Here is a 23,858-nt window from a genome sequence, read left to right as displayed (position 1 = left end):
ATACATTTTTAGAATATTTATGATCAGACAAATAATGTGTTATACTTTTCAATATGATTGGAGCATTTTTAGATTTTGACCCCTGTGTAATTCTTCATTGACCCCTACCTGGCCGCCATATTGGATTTTCAAGTGACCAGCACTTTTTTCTCAAACACTGATTTATGAAGAACATTCATGCCAAATCTGATGGTTGTATCGCCAAGTGAACAATTCTGGCCAAAATGATACTTATCTGCTCCTCTCTCTCTCTCTCTCTCTCTCTCTCTCCCCGCCCCCTCGGACAGTGGCGCCAGGCTCCTCGTCTACGTCACTGCTGGTAGACACGCCCACCAACTCACTACATTTCCGCAAAGTTTTCTTTTCGTCCTCTCTTTTCGTTTTCCGTTAAAGTTCGGGATAATTTGAAACAATGAGCGACATTCAGCCGGACAGTTCAGCTGCAGTAAAATACGAAGGAGAGGAAAATGACTGGGCTGCAGCCAAAGCTTTTTTCGACAACCTCAAATCAAACAAACCGAGACCTGTAAGTGTTTTATCCGGTAAAGTGTCCGAGTGTAAAAGTGCCTCAGTATTAAAATTCACTTCATTTGCTGCTTCCAGCCTAAACCGAGGAACGCCGTCACCATCGCCGTGTCGTCTCGGACCCTCTTCAACATGGTGGCAGAGAGGAAGATCTACGAGGAGGAAGGTGTTGAGAAGTACGTCACCTACCAGGTGGACAACGAGAACCAACCTCTGAAACCAGGACCGGCGTTCCCCTTCGTCAAGGTGGGAACCGAGAACCAAGATCCCAGAACCCGGTGTCAGGGGCTCAGCAACTGGTCAGACTGCGCGTCTGTGCAGGCGTGGCCCGGCTGTCAATCAAACTACTGCTTCACGCGCGACCGCAAAAAATGCTGATACGGGATTACAAAAGCATTTTTATTATTACACTCCTGAATCAGCAACCACTTTAACTGAAACTTCAGGCCACACCTCTTTCAAACTGTGCAGACAGGTATTTTGCCTTTTTGTGTGTGTGTGTGTGTGTGTGTGTGTGTGTGTGTGTGTGTGTGTGTGTGTGTGTGTGTGTGAGTGTGTGAGAGAGATTAAACACCAAATAATTTCGTTTTGACAATTTCCTGCGATATATTTTTAATTCAAGAGCTGTTGCTTATTTACATTATTTATTCATTTTCTATATCTGTGTAACGGAGGCCAGCAGGTGGTGCTGTGCAGCAGAAGGCCATAAGGTGCTCCACAGCAACAGATGCCATCTGTAGGGACAAGACAAAAAAAATGGAAGTCCATAAATTGTTCTTTTTACAGGTGCAGTTGATAGAGCATGAAAAAACAAAGAAATTGACACCAAGATTGTCAAGATTGGTTAAGAAATAAGGAAGTTATGGTCATTTTAGTCTTAAAAAAATATATCTATATTTTTTTCCTATTGATCAGTTATGCACGGTCATTTTCACGTTCTCAATAAAGGATTGTCATGAAAATTCATCATTATGTTGACAAAATATAGTTTAGGGCTACTTACCTTTGAGTGCTGTAAAGGCGATCATGGTTTTTACGCTTGGTAAAGTTGAGCAAGATTTTCAGCACAAACGAAGTACATGGATTGCGCATGCAGGCCTTGATTGGGGGATTGTCTTGTCCTTACAGATGCTAGAGCCCATTATGGGTTTTAGACTTGTGATCAGAGCACCTGTGTTCCTACCTGGGGACAGTGAGTTCGAGTCCACTGTGGGACATAGTAACGTGGGTTACATTGGCACCATATGATAGGATGAACGTAAACAACAGGCATCATTTCAGGAGAATAGTGGGGCTTTTTGCTTCAGATGACAAAGTTGCTCTTGGTGTGCATGATGAGTAATATTTACTAACCACTGTCAGCATGCAAGAGTGTAAATGTCATAAAAACTGGTTGGGTAATTAAGAAATTCAGAGTAACAGCCAGACAAAAAAACACCCAACCAGCATCAGCAGTGGCAGCAGCAAGCACGTCAGCAGGTCAGGTATGGGAGCATGTTCTGCTACCACATTACACAACAACCATAGGCTGTGGATGGCAACCACCCAGACAGACAACTGGTCCATCCCCACCTCCCGAAAGTAGCCACTTATTTGCTGCAGCCAGGAGATAATCAAATCAAATCAATTTTATTTATATAGCGCCAAATCACAACAAACAGTTGCCCCAAGGCGCTTTATATTGCAAGGCAAAATCCATACAATAATTACAGAAAAACCCCAACGGTCAAAACGACCCCCTATGAGCAAGCACTTGGCGACAGTGGGAAGGAAAAACTCCCTTTTAACAGGAAGAAACCTCCAGCAGAACCAGGCTCAGGGAGGGGCAGTCTTCTGCTGGGACTGGTTGGGGCTGAGGGGAAAGAATCAGGAAGAAGACATGCTGTGGAAGACAGCAGAGATCAATCACTAATGATTAAATGCAGAGTGGTGCATACAGAGCAAAAAGAGAAAGAAACACTCAGTGCATCATGGGAACCCCCCAGCAGTGTACGTCTATAGCAGCATAACTAAGGGATGGTTCAGGGTCACCTGATCCAGCCCTAACTATAAGCTTTAGCAAAAAGGAAAGTTTTAAGCCTAATCTTAAAAGTAGAGAGGGTGTCTGTCTCCCTGATCCGAATTGGGAGCTGGTTCCACAGGAGAGGAGCCTGAAAGCTGAAGGCTCTGCCTCCCATTCTACTCTTAAAAACCCTAGGAACTACCAGTAAGCCTGCAGTCTGAGAGCGAAGCGCTCTATTGGGGTGATATGGTACTAAGAGGTCCCTAAGATAAGATGGGACCTGATTATTCAAAACCTTATAAGTAAGAAGAAGAATTTTAAATTCTATTCTAGAATTAACAGGAAGCCAATGAAGAGAGGCCAATATGGGTGAAATATGCTCTCTCCTTCTAGTCCCCGTCAGTACTCTAGCTGCAGCATTTTGAATTAACTGAAGGCTTTTCAGGGAACTTTTAGGACAACCTGATAATAATGAATTACAATAGTCCAGCCTAGAGGAAATAAATGCATGAATTCGTTTTTCAGCATCACTCTGAGACAAGACCTTTCTAATTTTAGAGATATTCGCAAATGTAAAAAAGCAGTCCTACATATTTGCTTAATATGCGCATTGAATGACATATCCTGATCAAAAATGACTCCAAGATTTCTCACAGTATTACTAGAGGTCAGGGTAATGCCATCCAGAGTAAGGATCTGGTTAGACACCATGTTTCTAAGATTTGTGGGGCCAAGTAAAATAACTTCAGTTTATCTGAATTTAAAAGCAGGAAATTAGAGGTCATCCATGTCTTTATGTCTGTAAGACATTCCTGCAGTTTAACTAATTGGTGTGTGTCCTCTGGCTTCATGGATAGATACAGCTGGGTATCATCTGCGTAACAATGAAAATTTAAGCAATGCTGTCTAATAATACTGCCTAAGGGAAGCATGTATAAAGTGAATAAAATTGGTCCTAGCACAGAACCTTGTGGAACTCCATAATTAACCTTAGTCTGTGAAGAAGACTCCCCATTTACATGAACAAATTGTAATCTATTAGATAAATATGCTTCAAACCACCGCAGCGCAGTGCCTTTAATACCTATGGCATGCTTTAATCTCTGTAATAAAAGTTTATGGTCAACAGTATCAAAAGCAGCACTGAGGTCTAACAGGACAAGCACAGAGATGAGTCCACTCTCTGAGGCCATAAGAAGATCATTTGTAACCTTCACTAATGCTGTTTCTGTACTATGATGAATTCTGCAACCTGACTGAAGCTCTTCAAATGGACCATTCCTCTGCAGATGATCAGTTAGCTGTTTTACAACTACCCTTTCAAGAATTTTTGAGAGAAAAGGAAGGTTGGAGATTGGCCTATAATTAGCTAAGATAGCTGGGTCAAGTGATGGCTTTTTAAGTAATGGTTTAATTACTGCCACTTTAAAAGCCTGTGGTACATAGCCAACTAATAAAGATAGATTGATCATATTTAAGATCAAAGCATTAATTAATGGTAGGGCTTCCTTGAGCAGCCTGGTAGGAATGGGGTCTAATAGACATGTTGATGGTTTGGAGGAAGTAACTAATGAAAAGCTCTGTCTGGGTTTTTGATTAATTAATAAGCTGGAATGGAAGATTGCTGCTAATCCTCCCCCTCGGCCCGTGCTACGAGCATTCTGACAGTTAGTGTGACTCTGGGGTGTTACTCATTTAAACTAACATATTCATCCTGCTGTAACCAGGTTTCTGTAAGGCAGAATAAATCAATATGTTGATCAATTATTATATAATTTACTAACAGGGACTAAGAAGAGAGAGACCTAATGTTTAATAGACCACATTTAACTGTTTTAGTCTGTGGTGCAGTTGAAGGTGCTATATTATTTTTTCGTTTTGAATTTTTATGCTTAAATAGATTTTTACTGGTTGTTGGTGGTCTGGGAGCAGGCACCATTTCTACGGGGATGGGGTACTGGGGGGGTGGCAGGGGGAGAGAAGCTGCAGAGAGGTGTGTAAGACTACAACTCTGCTTCCTGGTCCCAACCCTGGATAGTCACGGTTTGGAGGATTTAAGAAAATTGGCCAGATTTCTAGAAATGAGAGCTGCTCCATCCAATTCAAGGAGAACATGCGGCTAAACGTCACTCCCGGGCCGACTGGGGAGGGGCCCAGAGAAAACTACAGAGTCCGACATTGTTTTTGCAAAGTTACACACCAATTCAATGTTAATTTTAGTAACCTCCGATTGGCGTAACCGGGTGTCATTACTGCCGACGTGAATTACAATCTTACCGAAGTTACGCTTAGCCTTAGCCAGCAGTTTCAAATTTCCTTCAATGTCGCCTGCTCTGGCCCCCGGAAGACATTTGACTATGGTTGCTGGTGTCGCTAACTTCACATTTCTCAAAACAGAGTCGCCAATAACCAGAGTTTGTTCCTCGGCGGGTCTGTCGCTGAGTGGGGAAAAACGGTTAGAGATGTGAACGGGTTGGTGGTGTACAGGGGGCTTCTGTTTAGGACTACGCTTCCTCCTCACAGTCACCCAGCCGGCCTGCTTTCCCAGCTGCTCGGGATCTGCTGGGGGACACAGCTAACGGCGGCTAAGCTACCTTGATCCGCACCGACTACAGGGGCCTGGCTAGCTGTAGGATTTTCCAAGGTGCGGAGCCGAGTCTCCAATTCACCCAGCCTGGCCTCCAAGGCTACGAATAAGCTACACTTATTACAAGTACCATTACTGCTAAAGGAAGCCGAGGAATAACTACACATTTCACTCTCAGAGCAGAGAAGTGCGGGAGAGACAGGAGAAACCGCCATGCTAAACCGGCTAAGAGATAGTAGCTGCACTAAGCTAGCAGATTCCTAAAAACACATAAAGTGAATAATATGTAAATAATTTAGAGGTGATTCAGCACAGGGAGTGCTTTAGTTAAGGCACGTGAAGATTACACTGTGAAACAAATCGTTATCTAGATCAGTGTAACTAAGCAGATTAAACAGCTAACAGATAATGTGGGTGTTCCCTTTGTTTTTCAAATTCCTGGTGTCCTCAACAGTGTGGCTACTGCATGTTCAGTCAGGCTCAGTGAAACGCTCCACACAGTCAACAAGCAGTCGCTGATGTTCCCTCACAACATAAGTAGTACAGCTCATCTGAGTCTCCCCAAGCAACCACTAGTTTGACACACAGTCATTCCAGCAGTACTCAGTGGTCTTCTAAAGAGACCTAGTACCAAATATATCATCACCTAAGATCACTGGTTAGTATCCAAGTCTGACAATCATACAGTAACGCTCCTGTCACACATAACAAGAATGTGCAGGAACCATGCCTGACACAGCAAATAATGCCATAATCCGATGCAGTCAGGAGGCAAAGAGGCATGGTCAGCAGTGTCAGAACACGTCTGGATTACCACACCTGCACAATGGCATCCAGATCAAATCAAATCAATTTTATTTATATAGCGCCAAATCACAGCAAACAGTTGCCCCAAGGCGCTTTATACTGTAAGGCAAAAGCCATACAATAATTACAGAAAAACCCCAGTGGTCAAAACGACCCCCTATGAGCAAGCACTTGGCGACAGTGGGAAGGAAAAACTCCCTTTTAACAGGAAGAAACCTCCAGCAGAACCAGGCTTAGGGAGGGGCAGTCTTGTGCTGGGACTGGTTGGGGCTGAGGGGAGAGAATCAGGAAAAAGACATGCTGTGGAAGAGAGCAGAGATCAGTCACCAATGATTAAAAGCAGAGTGGTGCATACAGAGCAAAAAGCGGTGAATAAAAAGAAACACTGGGTGCATCATGGGAAACCACCCAGCAGTCTAAGTCTTTAGCAGCATAACTAAGGGATGGTTCAGGGTCACCTGATCCAGCCCTAACTATAAGCTTTTTCAAAAAGGAAAGTTTAAGCTTAATCTTAAAAGAGAGGGTGTCTGTCTCCCTAATCAGAATTGGGAGCTGGTTCCACAGGAGAGGAGCCTGAAAGCTGAAGGCTCTGCCTCCCATCCAAAGCGTATGTAAACATGTGCATGACACAGACTGCTGTCAGACGGCCGTAAAAGGTGCTGAAGACTGCCCGATGTCCAAACGTCTGGATGGCAGACGCGGGACCGGAGTGGGAAGGAGCGCTGCGTTCCTCACGTGCACATGTGTATGTGTGCACAGTGCGCGTGAGTGCATGCACATGTGGGGCTGCAATTATCACTCAGCTGTGTGTGTGTGTGTGTGTGTGTGTGTGTGTGTGTGTGTGTGTGTGTGTGTGTGTGTGTGTGTGTGTGTGTGTGTGTGTGTAACGCTGTATGAGCCACTAAGCGCTCGCAGGACACTGGATAGTAGAGGTGGGCGATACCGGGAATTTTGGTATTGATCTGATACCAAGTAAATACAGGCCTAGTATCGCAGATACCGATACTTTTTCATATTTAAGCTTGATAGATCCAAAGGATCCAAAAGACCTAGGATAGAATTTCGCCAAACGTTGTATGTGACAACACAATACTTTATTATCACAATCCACATTTTTGTTTAAAAAAATATCAATCCACACAACTTAAAACACAATCTCCTGAGGTAGAGGGCTGACTCGAGAGCGCTGAGTGGGCAGGCCAGGCTGAACCTACCTGCATGGCTGTTGGCTGGTGCTGCTGAGCCGTGTGACGGCGCAACAAAAGACCAGAGGGGGGAGGGCGTGCTGCTCCGTGTTGTGTGACACAGCGCAGCGCTGCTCTTACAGACAGAGAGTAGACTTTGATGAATCTGCGTGCGCAGCAGTCAGTGCGTGCGGGAGAGAAAAAAGCTTGAGTATCGATCTTTTTACACGAGGATCGTTCAATATCAATACCAGCATTGGTATCGATATTATCGATATTAGGATCGATCTGCCCACCTCTACTGGACAGCTTCGCTGACAGTTTGCTGGCATTGTGCCATGCTGTTCCCTGTGACAGACAGAGAATTTCCAGCGAACTTTAATTTCTTTTTTTTTTTTTTTTGCTCACTTCAGGAGCACAGCACATCTCTGGACATCGCAATGGTTGGATTATCACATGGGATTTATTTTTTATTTTGGGTGAGAGGATTTTAACCACAGGCTGCGGTTCGGCTTCACGTCCACGCTGTGAAACACTTCTTGACCACTCTTGGAGGTGAGATTCATGTTTATTATTGGTGTCACGGCCTGGCACAACAGTTCCATGTCATATCAACTACAGAGTTAGGTGATCATTTATTTCAGCAGTGAGATCTGTTCAGCTCTGAGCCATACGCGTGCAGTGACGCGTTACTCCACACCACGGAGAGGTACAGCTGCCCGTGTTATGATGGAGACAATAGTTAACATTATTTAAGTCGCCCAGGGGAGGGAATGGACAAATATCTGTACTGTAAGGTCTGTTGTGGATATAACAGCCTGTTCAGATTTCGGTTTGATAGCCGCTGCTCACATTCACTGTACAATGATAATAATTATGAATTATCATGATGAAGAGTGCCACATACATGTCAACAGTTCCTTTGCGCTGTTTGGGTGGTGGACATTTTTACACGTGGCACAGGCAGTCATAGTGGCAGGCTTTACCGTGCCAGATCCATCTCGAGGTTTCTTAGTATGCGCTCAAATTGTTTCGGATCCTGTTTTTCCGGCCTCGGAATATGTAAATTTCAGTCAGATGGTCCTCAGATTGCACATGGACCGCCGTCGGATAGGTGTCCCATCTCAACGGCGGCCGTAGGGTTTTGAGCGTGTGCATCACACTCGGGGCCGCCGGCTGATTTTGACCAACTGTGTGGACTCTCAGATGGCTGTCAGAACGTTTTGGAACTGAAATCCGACACTTTGCGGATGTGCCGATTCGTCATTCTGACGCCGTTCTGTGTGATTCTGGCTAAGCACCAGGAATTGAAACACCGTGACCATCATTCTCATACCCCATAACATGACTCCATAAGCTCTTGCCAGACATCGCTCAAGGATCGCCCGAGGATCCAGGCTCATGAATATCATTGCAGATACTGTATAAGTGAATGTCTGAACAAGTTTTCACATGTTCATTCCATGGCTGGGTCCAAGAAGTCATTGAAGGCATTGATCTTTATTTTGATCCTGGACTCAGTATTTCAAGGGCTGCAATCAAGACATCCATTGATTCCTCAAAGATCACAGATAACTGATTAACATCACTTGAGCAGATGGGATAAGATCATCAATGAAATCACATGCTGGAGTCAGTGGCTGCAAAGAACACATGCACCCTCTTGGCCTTTTCTCAAATACTTTGGACACCACTGACCTAGTCCATGCAAGCACTGAACAGAATAAGTGCCAGAAACATCCCTGACAAATTATATTTACTTGAAGAAGTCAGAGAATCTGCTTACATTATGAACAGCGCTCACATTAGTTGTGTATTGGCTGGCTATATTTCATCCTGCAAATTCCCAGAATGTCTCAGAAAGCAGCCTGATCAACTGAATCAAATGCGTTATGAAAATTCAAAATATCCCAGAAAACAGCAATGCCTATATTCACACTTTGGTTCAGTGAGTAGACCTCAGTTCAGCGGTAGACCTCAGAAACACCTTTGGCTCTGTGTCTACACTTGAGGCAGAGGTACTTTTGGTCTCTGAATTTGTCAACGCAACAGTACTGTAGCAACAGAACAAGATGGCCAAACATTTTGCGTCATTTCCTGCTTCAGAAATTCCTAGCACCTTTCAGCCTACATAAAAACCATTTCTCTGAAACGATAGCTAAAGATACCATTGTACTCATATATTGGGAAATGCGTACTGGAGGTTTTGACAGTGAAGTAGCAGTATGTGGTATCTTCATAAATGTGCACCTAAATTTTGTGTGTGTGTGTGTGTGTGTGTGTGTGTGTGTGTGTGTGTGTGTGTGTGTGTGTGTGTGTGTGTGTGTGTGTGTGTGTGTGTGTGTGTGTGTGTGTGTGTGTGTGTGTGTGTGTGTAAGTGTAAGTGTAAGTTCATGTGGTATAATTAGTACATGTCCACATTCAGTCTGATGGCGTACAGTCCTTAATGTCTGTCCATTTTTCAAGGATTTCTAAATCTCTGTGCTGTGTAACCAGATTGTGCTTAAAGTGTTGTAATGTACTGAAACGCTCCTTCCTCCGACAAAACCTCTTCACTATTTCCCAACCGTTTGCCCTCGCGCACAGGCGCTGATGACGGTAAACTCTCGACTGAGGAAGCTGTACCCAGACAGCGAGGAGCTGTTCGACATCGTTTTGATGACGAACAATCACGCCCAAGTTGGAGTGCGCCTCATAAACAGCATTAATCACTACGGTATGTTGTATTCTTAACCAGGTGCTATCGATTGTTTGATATGGTGGCAGTTTGGGCGTTGCGTGCTAGCTTTCAGGAACATGCTTAATGCTGTAATTACATGCTAGAAATGGAGAATAGCTGTTGTAATGTAATTAGATTGAGATGTTTGTCACAATGAAATCAATTCTTCTTGTGATCTTTCAGATTTGACAATTGAGAGATTCTGTATGACGGGAGGAAAAAGTCCTATAGGCTACCTGAAGGCCTACTTGACCAATCTTTACCTGTCCAAGGATTCCGACAAAGTCACAGAAGCTATTGAGGAAGGTCAGTAACTCCAATGGTTTTCAGTATAAATAAGTCGATGCATCAGGCTCAACGTGAACTTGTACGACTGGTATTTACTAGGGGTGCGCTGCTCCAGTATTTTGTATATCAATCCAAAAATCACTCAGATATGGGTTAAAATTACTGGATCAGTTATTGGAAATAAAAACACAATCTGATCAGTCATGTGGAAGATTTTGTATGTTTTCCTTTAGGAGAGTAGAATATTTATTTGTAATTGGAGTTGTTGTTTTGTTAGTTTGCTACGTTAGCAAAGTATCATATTTTCCATAGTATGATTCATACTGGAGTATAAGTCAAACCTGTCAGAATATTGCACCTTTTTCCTATATTGTCAGCTATTTAAATTGAGATATTTGTGCATTATTTTAGCATACTTTTGTTGCTTTATTGTAGTTTATTTTGATTAGCGCTTTGATTCCTTGGAAAGACCTATATAAACAAGTAATAATAAAACGTGACTTGTATCCGTGTTACTTAGTTTCTTATATATTGTTTTAAGTCCATTGTAGCCATTTCACGTCATGACTGTAATGAAGGTGGATGGTGTGATTTTTATACGCAACATTTGGTGACCAGTGCTACTTTCCTTATTTTTTTTAAAAACCTCCAATGGTTAGTAACATTTATAACCAGAAAATTCATCTCATTTCACTAAGTATGAAACATTTGATATGGAAAGTATCTTCACAAATTTGAAATCTGTCCAGTGGTTTGGCATGTGTTGCTCCAATATCTCCATAAATTCCATATGGAGTTTGCATGTTCTCCCTGTGTTTGTGTGGGTTTCCTCCGAGTGCTCCGGTTTCTTCCCACATCAGACATGCAGGTTAGGTGAATTGGAAACTTTATAATTGTCCAAGTCCAGATCTCAATCTCAGTGGGACTAACCTGGTTAAATAAAGGTTAAATTCAATTCAATATCTTTAGAACAACTGTTGTATACGGTCAGCAGAGGGCAGTGTTGACCTGGCAAACTTTCCTTCCAGGCGCCATGTTGGCACCCAAAGGTGTACACACTCCAGTGTGCATTTCAGCACATTTTAATAACATATTCTGGGCTTTCTTGTATAAAAGTAACTATTTTGTAAGTTGAAAAATAGATGTGCTCTCTTCCCTCCAATAGGGAATATTTTTGGAGAATTTAATTGTAAATTAAGTGTCCTAAATGTAAAAATAACCCAAAGTCTGTTGTGGAAATTCACTGAGTCCATTTCCGACTGTACTTAAATAAAAATGTTCAGGTATTTCTATGTTACTTGCTTCTGTTATATCTTAAAGGTAATTTTACTCAACAACATTTATCTGCCACCTTTATTACTTTGTAAATTCAGATTACAAATGCAAAATATAATGAATTGATAAACTCCAGTACATTCTTATATCATTCATCATGGGTCAAAATACAGTTTTTAACCTACTTGCACTGGTGCTAGTAACAAAAAAAATTTCTTGCACCAAAAAAAGTTAGTTGCACAACCAAAAGTCAGTATTATATCAACCTTAAAACTCCTCCTCTGATGTGTCAGACTCTTCCTCTCTGGGGAGAGTTTGAGGGGAGAGAGGCAGACAGTTGTGTTTTTTTTTTTTTTTTTCACGTGCGCACATGAACTAATTGTCCGTAAAGATAATTTTATTAACTACAGAGATGTATAATAAAACAAGTGGTGACTGGTTTATAACACAATGATGACAGAGTTTGAGGGGGAGAGAGAGAGAGAGGAACCGCAGCCAGTTTTTTTTTTCTTTGTTTACATGTGTGCGTGAACACAACAAATAGAGCACAGCAACTTGCTCCGTGCGTGAGAGTCATAAAATCCAGGGACGATGAAGACAACACACTGGAAATTGTTTTTTCCTTATTTATTACTTTATTGGTTCATTCTACTGGTGCTTATAGTTGATAAAACATGGATAAAGTTACTTGCACCAGTGCTAGTTCAGTATAAAATTACATGCATCACTCGAATAATACGTGCACAAATTAGGACATGCACGTACTATTTCGAGCCCTGTTCATGTTTTTATTTGTTCACAGGAAAAAGTCACACGCACTACCTGGCAGAATGTGAAGTCATATCCCTAAAATCTGCTCCTGCAACAAAGTTATTTTCTGGGCAGTCAAGTTTCTCAGGACTCCTAATGTTTGCATAATGACCACGACAGGTTCTGATTCAGGGCAAAGTGGTCTAATGAGGACAGACCAGAAAAAAAAACAGAATTTTGCTATTTTCTCCAAGAATTCTATCTTTTTCTTCAAAGTAAATGTGGCACATGTCAAGAAAAGCAACATGCATTCAGAGATTGCACTGACTAACCATTCATTCTCTTGTTTTTTTATTATTTTTCATAAGAAAATGTTGTGACATTTTCCTTTTGATATGGACTCTGGAATAATATTTGGAAACAGGTGTTTCAAGGTTGTTGTCACTAACTTGCAGTACAGATGAAATGTTTCATCATCTCCAGCTGCACGTTCTGTTCATTCGTTAACTCTGTTTTTACTTTTCTTCTTCGTCTGTTAGGACCACTTGAGTACAATTACTGAGAAAATAGCAACTACTCCACACTCCACAATAGCAATAACTCCACACTCATGCAAATTGTTATGAGAAACGCCACGCACACCCCCAAAATTTAATAATCACCCAAACTGAGGCTAGCCTGTTAGCTGGTTCAGACTCGATGGCTTCTTTCGTCACACAGTGAGACACCAACGCTCCACTGCTTTATGTATTATTGAGTTCATTGTGAATCCGTGAGGTCGCTGCTGTCAACATGGTGATGCCCAGTTTATGGTCTAGACATGGGTTTCATATGGGCTGTTCTGGGTCGATATAAAACTTATGGGTGACATCACGCAAGCTTTGTCCAGTGTGTCTATACAATCTATGGTTTGCATACTATGGACATAGTACATCATTTGGGTACTGTTCAACTATAAATAAATGACTACTGAGTCTACGGATTGTTATATAGTGCTTTTTATCTACTATATAGTAAGCTATTAGCTAGCTAGCAAATAAGTTAATTAGTAGATAGCATATTTGGATGCAGCTTTGGTGCTACTATAAATTACTTGGAGACCACTAGAAACTAGGTGACTACTATGACTAAATGCTTCGAGTCTATGGATTGTGATGTACTGCTTTTTGCCTATATAGCAGTAAGCTAGTATGAATATTCAGATGCAGGGATGGTCATCAGCCTACTAGTTCTTTTGTTTTTCCTCTGTGGGGAAAAAGTCAAGCAGAACAAGACTCTAAAGGGGCCATCTGACACGTGTTGCATTCACTATATGTAATCAGTTGGCATTTTCTTTAATTTATTGAAATTTTGTACCTAAATGATTGTGTTGCTTCAAGATGACTTTCTGTTTTTACTTAACCTCCTTCAGGCATTGCTGCAGCCACCATGTTCACACTCGACAAGGAGACCGAGTTGTGTGAGAACCAGCTGAGAGTGGCGTTTGATGGTGACGCCGTCCTCTTCTCAGACGAGTCGGAGGTTATTGTGAAGAAACATGGCCTGGACTCTTTTTTTGAGCATGAAAAGAAGTTTGAAAACAGCCCTCTGGCTCAGGTGTGCATTTATCTTTTTTTTTTGCGTGTGTGCCGTGGTGTCAAATTTCATAAGTAAGCCTGATGCTGACGTTAATGTAATGACATTTTCAGGGGCCGTTAAAATGTTTCCTGGAGGCCTTGGGAAAGCTCCAGAGAAAATTTTATGCCAAAGGCCAGCGTATGGACTGTCCCATTCGAACGTTCCTGGTGACGGCCCGCAGTGCTGCCAGCTCAGGGGCGCGCGTCCTAAAGACACTCCGGAGCTGGGGCCTGGAGATCGATGAAGCGATCTTTCTCGCCGGGGCACCCAAGGGGCCCCTCCTTCAGAAGATAAAACCACACATCTTCTTTGATGACCAAATGTTTCACATTGAGGGAGCCAAGGAACTGGGCACCATTTCTGCACACGTCCCCTACGGTATCGGACAGAAGTACAAAAAGGAGAAGCTGATTGAGCAGCCAGCTAAGGAGGAATGAACGTGCAGTGCAAAGAAGTCATAGCCTGAAAATGGTTAAATTTAATATATGCAGAAGTTGGCACTTGAAAAGCCAGAGTGTGTAGAATTTACAGATTTTTATTTGCAGAAATCAAACATAACATTCATAAGTATCAGTTATCCACCTGTTTAAATGGGAGCCAGCCCCTTCATGGAGGCTGCCATGTTGTAGCGCCGTGCTGATACAGTATCCCAATAGGGACATACTCACTCTGTCATCGGCGTTTTGAAGTGTGATTGCAAAATGGCAGAAAAAAAGAAGAGGAATACTGGTTGATCTCCTGTACACTCTCTACTGGTTGCTCGTGCAGGCTGCCGTGTTTGCAAACCCTCACGTTTGTGAAATGGAGCAATGATGGCAAAAATGCAGTCTGCAACTTCACCACTAGATGGTGCTAAATCTTACACACTGTAGCTTAAAACGCTAATGTTCTCTGGTTGTTGTGTGTTTGGGGCTCAGTAAAACGTTTCTACTTTGGTTCGGTGTATCTTCCTTTACTCTCTATGACTACTTGATAGGGAACTGTTTTAAAATTAAGAACCATTCACTATTTCGGTTATTGATATGTTCTGTGTGTGTATTACTGGGGTTGGTTTACCTTTCCATTTGTTCCTATTCTGAATTTTCCCGTGTTTCGTGTTATGTACTCAGCTGTTTTATGCACCTGAGCTTTTGGGTAACTGTTACTGCCATATTTATCACCACGAACACAGTTTGCTGTAATGAGTGTATTTTGTTTTTGTTTTTTTATTGCAAGTGGATTTTCAAAGTGTAAAAAATAACCAACTCCAGACTGTAACTTCCTAATGTGTGTGGAGTTTGGCATTAATTTTGCTTACTCTAAATATGTTTGAGAAATTGAAGCATCTTTCATCCACAGGGCACACTCGATGGTTATTATTGTTCGTCTCTCTGCTGTTGACATGCACAACCAATATACATACATGTGTATGGCTTGAGTGCGTTCTGTTACTTTGATAAATGAGTACGCAATCATTTTTGTACAAATAAATGATAAATGCATACAGTTGTCATGTTTACATGCTCTTGTAGACGTGATTGTCATGGTCATGGTGATGTTAGTGCAGGGGCCCATATCCATTTTTGACCTCCCTTATCTCTACCACCTTAAAGACACTAAATAGCACAATCAATCCTAAGGATTCCATGACATGGAAAAATATATATGGTGACCTTTCATGAGTGACAGCTAAAGCCAGATGGGGCTAAATCAGAGTTCAAAACACAAGCTCAAAAGTAGGAAACACTAACTGTGTTAAAATGTGTAGCAGTTTGTTTGTCTGAGCATGTAGATTTCAAAAAGGAATAGTTTTTGTGCTATGGTTGAAAGTTACGGAGTCAGGACAAAGCAGTAAAAATGGTGACAGGCATTTTTAAATTGAGGGGGAGTAACAGGAAGACAGAGGTAAGGAATGAGAGGAACAGTAGTAGCCAGTAAACCAGTATGTCTGGTATTTATATTAGCAAACTTTATTTTTTACTGGCACTTTTGATACTCTGTGCTTCTTACCCTGTGTGCTGCTATACAATGCTGCTGGAACCTCAAATTCCCTGAGGGTGTCTTCCCAAGGGATCAATAAAGTTCTGTCTAATCTAATGTAGTTGCTGAACCCTATGTGGCCGTAGCAACTACTATGGGAACGATCCCCATACACTTTGTGTCGGCCATGGCATACTGAGGTTTGATTGCGTTTAGTTACCTCCTGTGGTGACTAAAAACCTGCTTGTCCTATATGGAATACATTGGTATTTATTGGTTTCTTTGAACAATACTTTTTTCCCCCTCAGATTGATTGCACAGCTTTAATAAAAAAAAAAAATTCACATTTTAAATTAATATTGAGTCTTAAGACAGAACAGCTACCTCAGTGGGATAAGGAGGTGGATTACAAGTATATACACCCGGGTTTGATTCCTGGTCATGCTTCCTGTGCATTTGTACAAGACACTTACAGTAATCTGCAGTGTCCTAGTCTATTCATTCAGTCACTCATTTTTATATGTGCTTATTCCAATTCAGGGTTGTGGGAGAGCTGGAGCCTAACCCAGTGGTCATTGGGCGAGAGGCAGGGTACGCCCTAATGAGGACACTCGTCACAGCGCCACATAGATACAAATACGTTCACACTCTCACTCACACAGTCAGTTTAAAGTTTCCAAATCATCTGAACTGCATTTGGAAGTGGGAGGAAGCTGGCACACCTGGAGTGTTCCAGTCTACACAGACGTACAGTAGTGTTCAGAATAGTAGTAGTGCTATGTGACTAAAAAAAATAATCCAGGTTTTGAGTATATTTGTTGCTACATGGGAAACAAGGTACCAATAGATTCAGTAGATTCTCACAAATCCAACAAGACCAAGCATTCATGATATGCACACTCTTAAGGCTATGAAATTGGGCTATTAGTAAAAAAAAAAAAAAGTTTAGTTGTATAACCACAGCTTTTCATGATTTCTTCACATCTGTGAGGCATTAATTTTGTTGGTTTGGAACCAAGATTTTGCTCGTTTACTGGTGTGCTTGGGGTCATTGTCTTGTTGAAACACCCATTTCAAGGGCATGTCCTCTTCAGCATAAGACAACATGACCTCTTCAAGTATTCTGACATATCCAAACTGATCCATGATACCTGGTATGCGATATATAGGCCCAACACCATAGTAGGAGAAACATGCCCATATCATGATGCTTGCACCACCATGCTTCACTGTCTTCACTGTGAACTGTGGCTTGAATTCAGAGTTTGGGGGTCATTTCACAAACTGTCTGCGGCCCTTGGACCCACAAAGAACAATTTTACTCATGAGTCCACAAAATATTCCACCATTTCTCTTTAGGCCAGTTGATGTATTCTTTGGCAAATTGTAACCTCTTCTGCACGTCTTTTATTTAACAGAGGGACTTTGTGGGGGATTTACGAACTCACTGACTGAATGCCCCACTACTATTATTGTGAACACCCCCTTTTCTACTTTTTTTTACTAATAGCCCAATTTCATAGCCTTAAGAGTGTGCATATCATGAATGCTTGGTCTTGTTGGATTTGTGAGAATCTACTGAATCTACTGGTACCTTGTTTCCCATGTAACAATAAGAAATATACTCAAAACCTGGATTAATCTTTTTAGTCACATAGCACTACTATTATTCTGAACACTACTGTATATAGTTACCGGCCTTATCTGGGGAAGTAACCTGCATCAGACTAGCATCCTGTCCATTTGATTCACACTTCATCCAGGAATATTCCCCGACACCAATGGGCCTCAGGACCCATATAGGACTTACCTCTGATCTCAACATCGGGTCCAAATTATACATACAGTGGCTTGCAAAAGTATTCATACCCCTTGGTATTTTCCGCATTTTAATTTGTTTATGGCATTTCAAATACAAAAATTAAACCAGGCTTCTCAATATTAACATTTCTAAAATGATCTTCCTTAGACTCAAACTGAAAGTAAATCTCTACAACTTGATATAAATTAATTAAACATATAAAAGCCAAGATGACGGGTTGTATAAGTAATCAGCCCCTTTGGTATAATACCTGTAAACTATCAGTTTAATTACCAGTTTTCTTCAGACAAGTCAGGGGATGGATACATGAACATTTCCAAGTCACTGAATATGTCTTGAACTTTAGAAAAAAGAATCTTCGATGATCATGAATCATACTTAGATAATTCTTTCATCTGTGCTGAAATTTCTGTTAAAGTATTAATTTTACTATTTGTATTTTTTATTAAATACAGCCGGTTGCTTTTCTGTGCCATCATGAAGGGTTTGACTCAGTGGATTGACCAACAAACTCTGTTGGGCAAGTCCACACAGGTCATTGTAGAACTGAGAAAGAAGACTGCAGATTTGAAAGAATCGGGAACCATTCTAAAAAAAACCCCTTCAAATTCCAAAGTCTTTAGCTCAAACAGCTGTAATTTTCCATAATTTATTGGGTGTGATTAAGTATGGAAGAAGACCCAAACTATCACACTCAGCTAAGAGGAAAGTGGTTTGGAGAGGCTACCATCCAAAATAAATAAATAAATAAATAATACTGTTACTGAAAAGTTGCTCTTTCCAATAATCAATAATTCAAGTGATAGTCAATTAGAAAATGTTTTGGCCATCACTTGCTGTATGTGTTGCTTTTAGTTAATCTTGTCTTATGTTCCAGGCTCTTTGCAGCAAAGGCAAAATATGTTGTATCTGATCATACAGGGATAGCATTGTAACAATTTGACAAAGTCACAAAAATAGAATTTTAATAGGAATTTTATTTTCTGGGTATTTTGTGAATTTCTTTCATTAAATGACAGCAGAAAAAGCACACAGAGTTTTCCGTGGACATTCACAACAGGATAACGCAACAAGGTATTCATCATTTCCATCCTGATGGGTGTGGTCAGGATGAACACATGATGAGGTCTCGATGATTAATGTCAAGTTCATGCTTTCTCCTTCACGGCTAACAGATCTCAGTGCCTACGCTCACCTACAAGGGGTTCTGGATGTTAAAGCAGCAATGCCCATCAAAGGGGACGAGCGCGTTTCACCTGACAGCAGACAAACTGTTACGTTGGAGAGGTGGGGATCGATACACTGTCTGTCTGGGTGGTTGCCAGGATGATGACATGTTGCTGGAGGTGGTCATATGGTGGAGGCATGGAGAAAACAAATGTGATTTTAAACAAGGAAACAAACAACCAGGTTTGTGCAAACAAGCCCAAAATCAAAAGTATTGGAAGAGCAACATAAACCCTAATACCTCGATACTGAACTGTAAGGTGAAGTGCAAAAAGTTAAGCTAAAGTACAAGAAATAAAGACAGAACTTGAGGAGAAATGCACAATAAGCACAAGTAAGTAGAAGTACAGGGTGACATCCTCCCAACCCCCCAAAATGAACTTAGCCTATAAAAATTGTAATAAATCCTACAAAGGAATTTGTTGGGCCTTTGCTGGCCATCTTGGGGAAGGTCAACCAATGAAAATACATTTTCCTGGAAGCCTATTTCACCAACAAATCATACCATTTGGAGAATAATTTTGAAAGAACAAAGAGACCAAGATAACTGAAATTTTGGGGAATGATTGTGTACAGACTGAAGTTTAAAGTCCTGCAAGAAATTTTCTGGACCTTTGTAGGATTTATTACAATTTTTATGGGATCATTTTTTTTTCCAGTGGGAGGGTGTCATATACGTGTATATACGTGGTAATAATTTGAGATTTTGCAGTGCACTAGAACACTTGTTACTGTATGTAGTATACTCAACAAAAATATAAACGCAACACTTTTGGTTTTGCTCCCATTTTGTATGAGATGAACTCAAAGATCTAAAACTTTTTCCACATACACAATATCACCATTTCCCTCAAATATTGTTCACAAACCAGTCTAAATCTGTGATAGTGAGCACTTCTCCTTTGCTGAGATAATCCATCCTACCTCACAGGTGTGCCATATCAAGATGCTGATTAGACACCATGATTAGTGCACAGGTGTGCCTTAGACTGCCCACAATAAAAGGCCACTCTGAAAGGTGCAGTTTTGTTTTATTGGGGGGGGGGGGGGGGGGGGGGGGGAATACCAGTCAGTATCTGGTGTGCCTCATGCAGTGCAACACATCTCCTTCGCATAGAGTTGATCAGGTTGTCAATTGTGGCCTGTGGAATGTTGGTCCACTCCTCTTCAATGGCTGTGCGAAGTTGCGACGACGAACTGGAGTCAGGTCGAGACCCCGATGAGGACGACGAGCATGCAGATGAGCTTTCCTGAGACGGTTTCTGACAGTTTGTGCAGAAATTCTTGGTTATGCAAACCGATTGTTTCAGCAGCTGTCCGAGTGGCTGGTCTCAGACGATCTTGGAGGTGAACATGCTGGATGTGGAGGTCCTGGGCTGGTGTGGTTACACGTGGTCTGCGGTTGTGAGGCTGGTTGGATGTACTGCCAAATTCTCTGAAACGCCTTTGGAGATGGCTTATGGTAGAGAAATGAACATTCAATACACGAGCAACAGCTCTGGTTGACATTCCTGCTGTCAGCATGCCAATTGCACGCTCCCTCAAATCTTGCGACATCTGTGGCATTGTGCTGTGTGATAAAACTGCACCTTTCAGAGTGGCCTTTTATTGTGGGCAGTCTAAGGCACACCTGTGCACTAATCATGGTGTCTAATCAGCATCTTGGTATGGCACACCTGTGAGGTGGGATGGATTATCTCAGCAAAGGAGAAGTGCTCACTATCACAGATTTAGACTGGTTTGTGAACAATATTTGAGGGAAATGGTGATATTGTGTATGTGGAAAAAGTTTTAGATCTTTGAGTTCATCTCATACAAAATGGGAGCAAAACCAAAAGTGTTGCGTTTATATTTTTGTTGAGTGTATATGCATCACTTTGGCAGATTTTAGGTGTTTTTTGCACAAGTTGTCCCCACAAGATAATTGTCTTGTCTGAATCCCTTGAAGATAATTATCTTGTGCAGACATGGCAACCTGTTCCCACAACATTATTATCTTATAAGACTAATATTAACAACTTGTTCCCACCATATATAGCTTCTTGTCACAGAATAATTATCTTGTGTACATGTGCACCCACAAAATACTTGTGTTGTGTACATACAACACAATAACTTGTTACTATAAGATATGTATCTTGTGCTCATATGCTAATAACTAATTCTCACATGAAAACTTAATCGAACAAGATAACCATCTTGTTTACATATTATAAGTTGTTCTGACAAGATAGTTATTTTTTGTGAACAATCACGTGTTCTCAAGAGATAATTATCTTGCATAGATATGATAACATGTGTCTGAAAGATAATTATCTTATGTGAACCTGATACTTGTTCCAATATGTATCTTGCACACAAATGGTGTTTGTGCATTTCCATTCAATAATTATGTTGTGTGGGAATTGTAATTTGCTACCACAAGATTATCTTATGGAAACATGATTATAACTTGTTCCCAGATTTAACAATGTAAACCAACAATATAATTATCCTGTATGGCTGCGATAACTTGTCCCAACAAGATAATCATCTTGTACAGACATTATAACTTGTTCCCACAAGATAATCACCTCACATGAGCATGATAATAACTTGTTTCTACAAGATAATAGCTTGATTCAACAAGATAATGATATATTGCTCCCTTGCATCTGCCCTGCTTGTGATCATACCTTGTTCCTACAATAAAATTAACTTTTTGCACAAGATAATCACTTGTACAAGATTATTATCTTGCACAGACACAATAACTTGTTGCAATGATAAAATTGTAACTTGTTCCCACAGAAAAAACTCTCTTACCCACACATGACAATAACATGTTCCCACAGATACCTGTTATCATAATTATGTTGTGCGCACAAGATAATAACTTGGCTGCACAAGATGAAAATATACTATACCAGCTTCTGGGCTTAAGGAAGTAAGGAAATCCAAAAGCCAAACCCTTGTGCTGTTAGTAAAACAAAAATTAAGGTTAATGGGAATTTAATGAGATACTGTATAACAGAGATGTAGAGTCCCATCTATTAGTGCAACAGATAACTGAAACAATACTTCAAATGGTGATACAAGCACCAAATTTAGCACAAATACTCCTTAAACATTACTCTTTTGAAAAAGCAGGGTGGCTAGGGTGGTCAATTGGGGTCAAAATTGAAAAATGCGCCAATCATATTGAAAGGTATTTTATGGTATTTGCCTGATCATCAAGATTCCAAAAAGGTATAGTTTGGACTATCTATGACTGAATTCTAGGGAGTTATGGGGTAAAAACAGCAAGAATGGTGACAAAGGTCTAGTTCAATTTGTACAGGGGTCAAAAGTTAAAGATGCTCCAATTTTAGTAAAAAATGGTGCAAATTGTTGATTGAGCTACTTGAATTAATACATAGAATAGTTTTGTCTGTTTTGAATGCTTAGTCTCTAAAGTAAAGGTCAAATAATGTTGACGTCCATTGAATTCTATGACATGTGACATATGTTACCCCATAACGTGATAACTAAGCATGATACATGGTCCAAACTACCAAAATTGGAGCAACTTTAACTTTTGACCTCTGCACAAACTGAAATTGACCTTTGTCACCATTTTTCCCATTTTTTTTAATCCCATAACTCCCTAGAATTCAGTCATAGATAGTCCAAACTATACCTTTTTGGGATCTTTATGATCAAACAAATACTGTGGAATACCTTTCAATATGATTGGAGCATTTTAAAATTTTGACCCCTCCCTGGGCCTATTGAAAATTTAGGTGGCCACCCTGCTTTTACAAAAGAGTAATGTCTAAGGAATATTTGTGCCAAATCTGGTGTTAGTATCACCATTTGAAAGATTAATCTGTAAATATTCTCTTATCTGCCGCACAACATAGGCTAAATGTGTTTAACACTGCAATTTATTTAAATTTTAATTGCATCCATTTATAAAGCTTACTGTCAGAGACTAAACAGTACTACTAATAATAAAATTAAGAAAAATTGTAATCTCTCATAACCATCATTAAAATCTTAAAAGTTTGTGGATGCACACTGTCTGTACTTTGAGGAAATACATGTTTAATCTCAGCATTCACAGCATCCATATCAATTTAATCACCATAGAGATGGAGGAGGCGCTCGCGACTCCCCCGTGGAAACGATTTATTGGAATTTAATAATATTTTCCAACAGTAGACTCCTTCTTCACAGCCGAGCATCTTTATAGTGCAGCAAGGATTTGTCAGGCAGCAGAGCGCGTGCATTTCGGAGAGCTAGCTGGGACCAACCGGCTGTTGCCATGGATACTTGGTGCTGACACCACAAGAACTGTGTAGGCTTGTTGAAGATATAATTAATAACAAAGGATTAGAGGCAAAGGTACCATGGGGATCAGCATGAGGAACCTCATCACACAGTTACTATAATTAGCACTCTTTCTCTTTCTGTGTGTGCCTGTACATAGGTGTGTGTGTGTGCATGCACTGTCACAGGCACGCCACAGGGAAAGTTGCTGCAAAATAGCTGTGGAAACAGTCATCTCACACGAGTACTCTGCTGCTGCATTTATCTTCTTGACAAGCAATTTGCTCTAAATGTATTTACTTGGTCGGTGGCCAGAAAGTTGTCGGTAGATGTTTATGTGGAAGCAATTCATTTCAACCTACTTTACTCACTGCATGTGAACGCCTCATCATCCACACAGCATACCTTTCAAAGTATTTATTTAATTTACACTTCATAAGTTAATTAAAGTTGGTTTTCATCATATATTAACAGTGCAAAAAAAGCAGGAATGTTCTTATCTGACAACAGATTATGGTTGTAATTTAACCATTATGACAGTGCTTACAGAAAAAGTGCCTGGCAACACATTGTGTATCTGTAGGTAATGATGTACCATCAATCTGAATAGAGCCCCATGGATACGGATCTTTTGGGGACTGATACTAGTACCGATATTAGGCAGGAAATTTATATATATATTGCAATGATTCCTAACATTTTGTTATCAAAAAATCAAATTGAGGCTTGATGCTTTAGAATTTAAGCATCAATATAAATAACTAACTTACTGGTCAATACTGGTCAACATATTGGTCAATCTTTGT

General features: G+C 40.7%; 1 protein-coding gene and 1 long non-coding RNA gene across 2 annotated transcripts in view; one reads left to right on the top strand and one right to left on the bottom strand.

Annotated features, from left to right (window-relative positions):
• Nucleotides 1-23,858, bottom strand: part of LOC117503573 — a 60,325-nt gene that overhangs the window by 11,844 nt on the left and 24,623 nt on the right. The window lies entirely within an intron of this gene.
• Nucleotides 286-15,015, top strand: LOC117503572 (cytosolic 5'-nucleotidase 1A-like). The gene is made up of 6 exons (XM_034162834.1): nt 286-526; nt 604-771; nt 9,692-9,821; nt 10,008-10,130; nt 13,549-13,733; nt 13,826-15,015. Exons 1-6 carry the CDS (start codon nt 413-415, stop codon nt 14,189-14,191), a joined length of 1,086 nt encoding a protein of 361 aa, XP_034018725.1. The 5' UTR covers nt 286-412; the 3' UTR covers nt 14,192-15,015.

The sequence above is a fragment of the Thalassophryne amazonica genome, chromosome 21 (assembly GCF_902500255.1).
Source record: "Thalassophryne amazonica chromosome 21, fThaAma1.1, whole genome shotgun sequence".
NCBI classification, from domain to species: domain Eukaryota; kingdom Metazoa; phylum Chordata; class Actinopteri; order Batrachoidiformes; family Batrachoididae; genus Thalassophryne; species Thalassophryne amazonica.
Note: the sequence above shows the minus strand (reverse complement) of the source record. Positions and strands in the feature narration are given on the sequence as shown.

Bases quoted from the DNA above. Each gene is read 5' to 3' on its own strand.
- LOC117503572 (XM_034162834.1), top strand. From the start codon at position 413: ATGAGCGACATTCAGCCGGACAGTTCAGCTGCAGTAAAATACGAAGGA. The intron at 10,131-13,548 runs GTCAGTAACTCC...AACCTCCTTCAG, and splicing joins CACAGAAGCTATTGAGGAAG to GCATTGCTGCAGCCACCATG. The intron at 13,734-13,825 runs GTGTGCATTTAT...TGACATTTTCAG, and splicing joins AAAACAGCCCTCTGGCTCAG to GGGCCGTTAAAATGTTTCCT.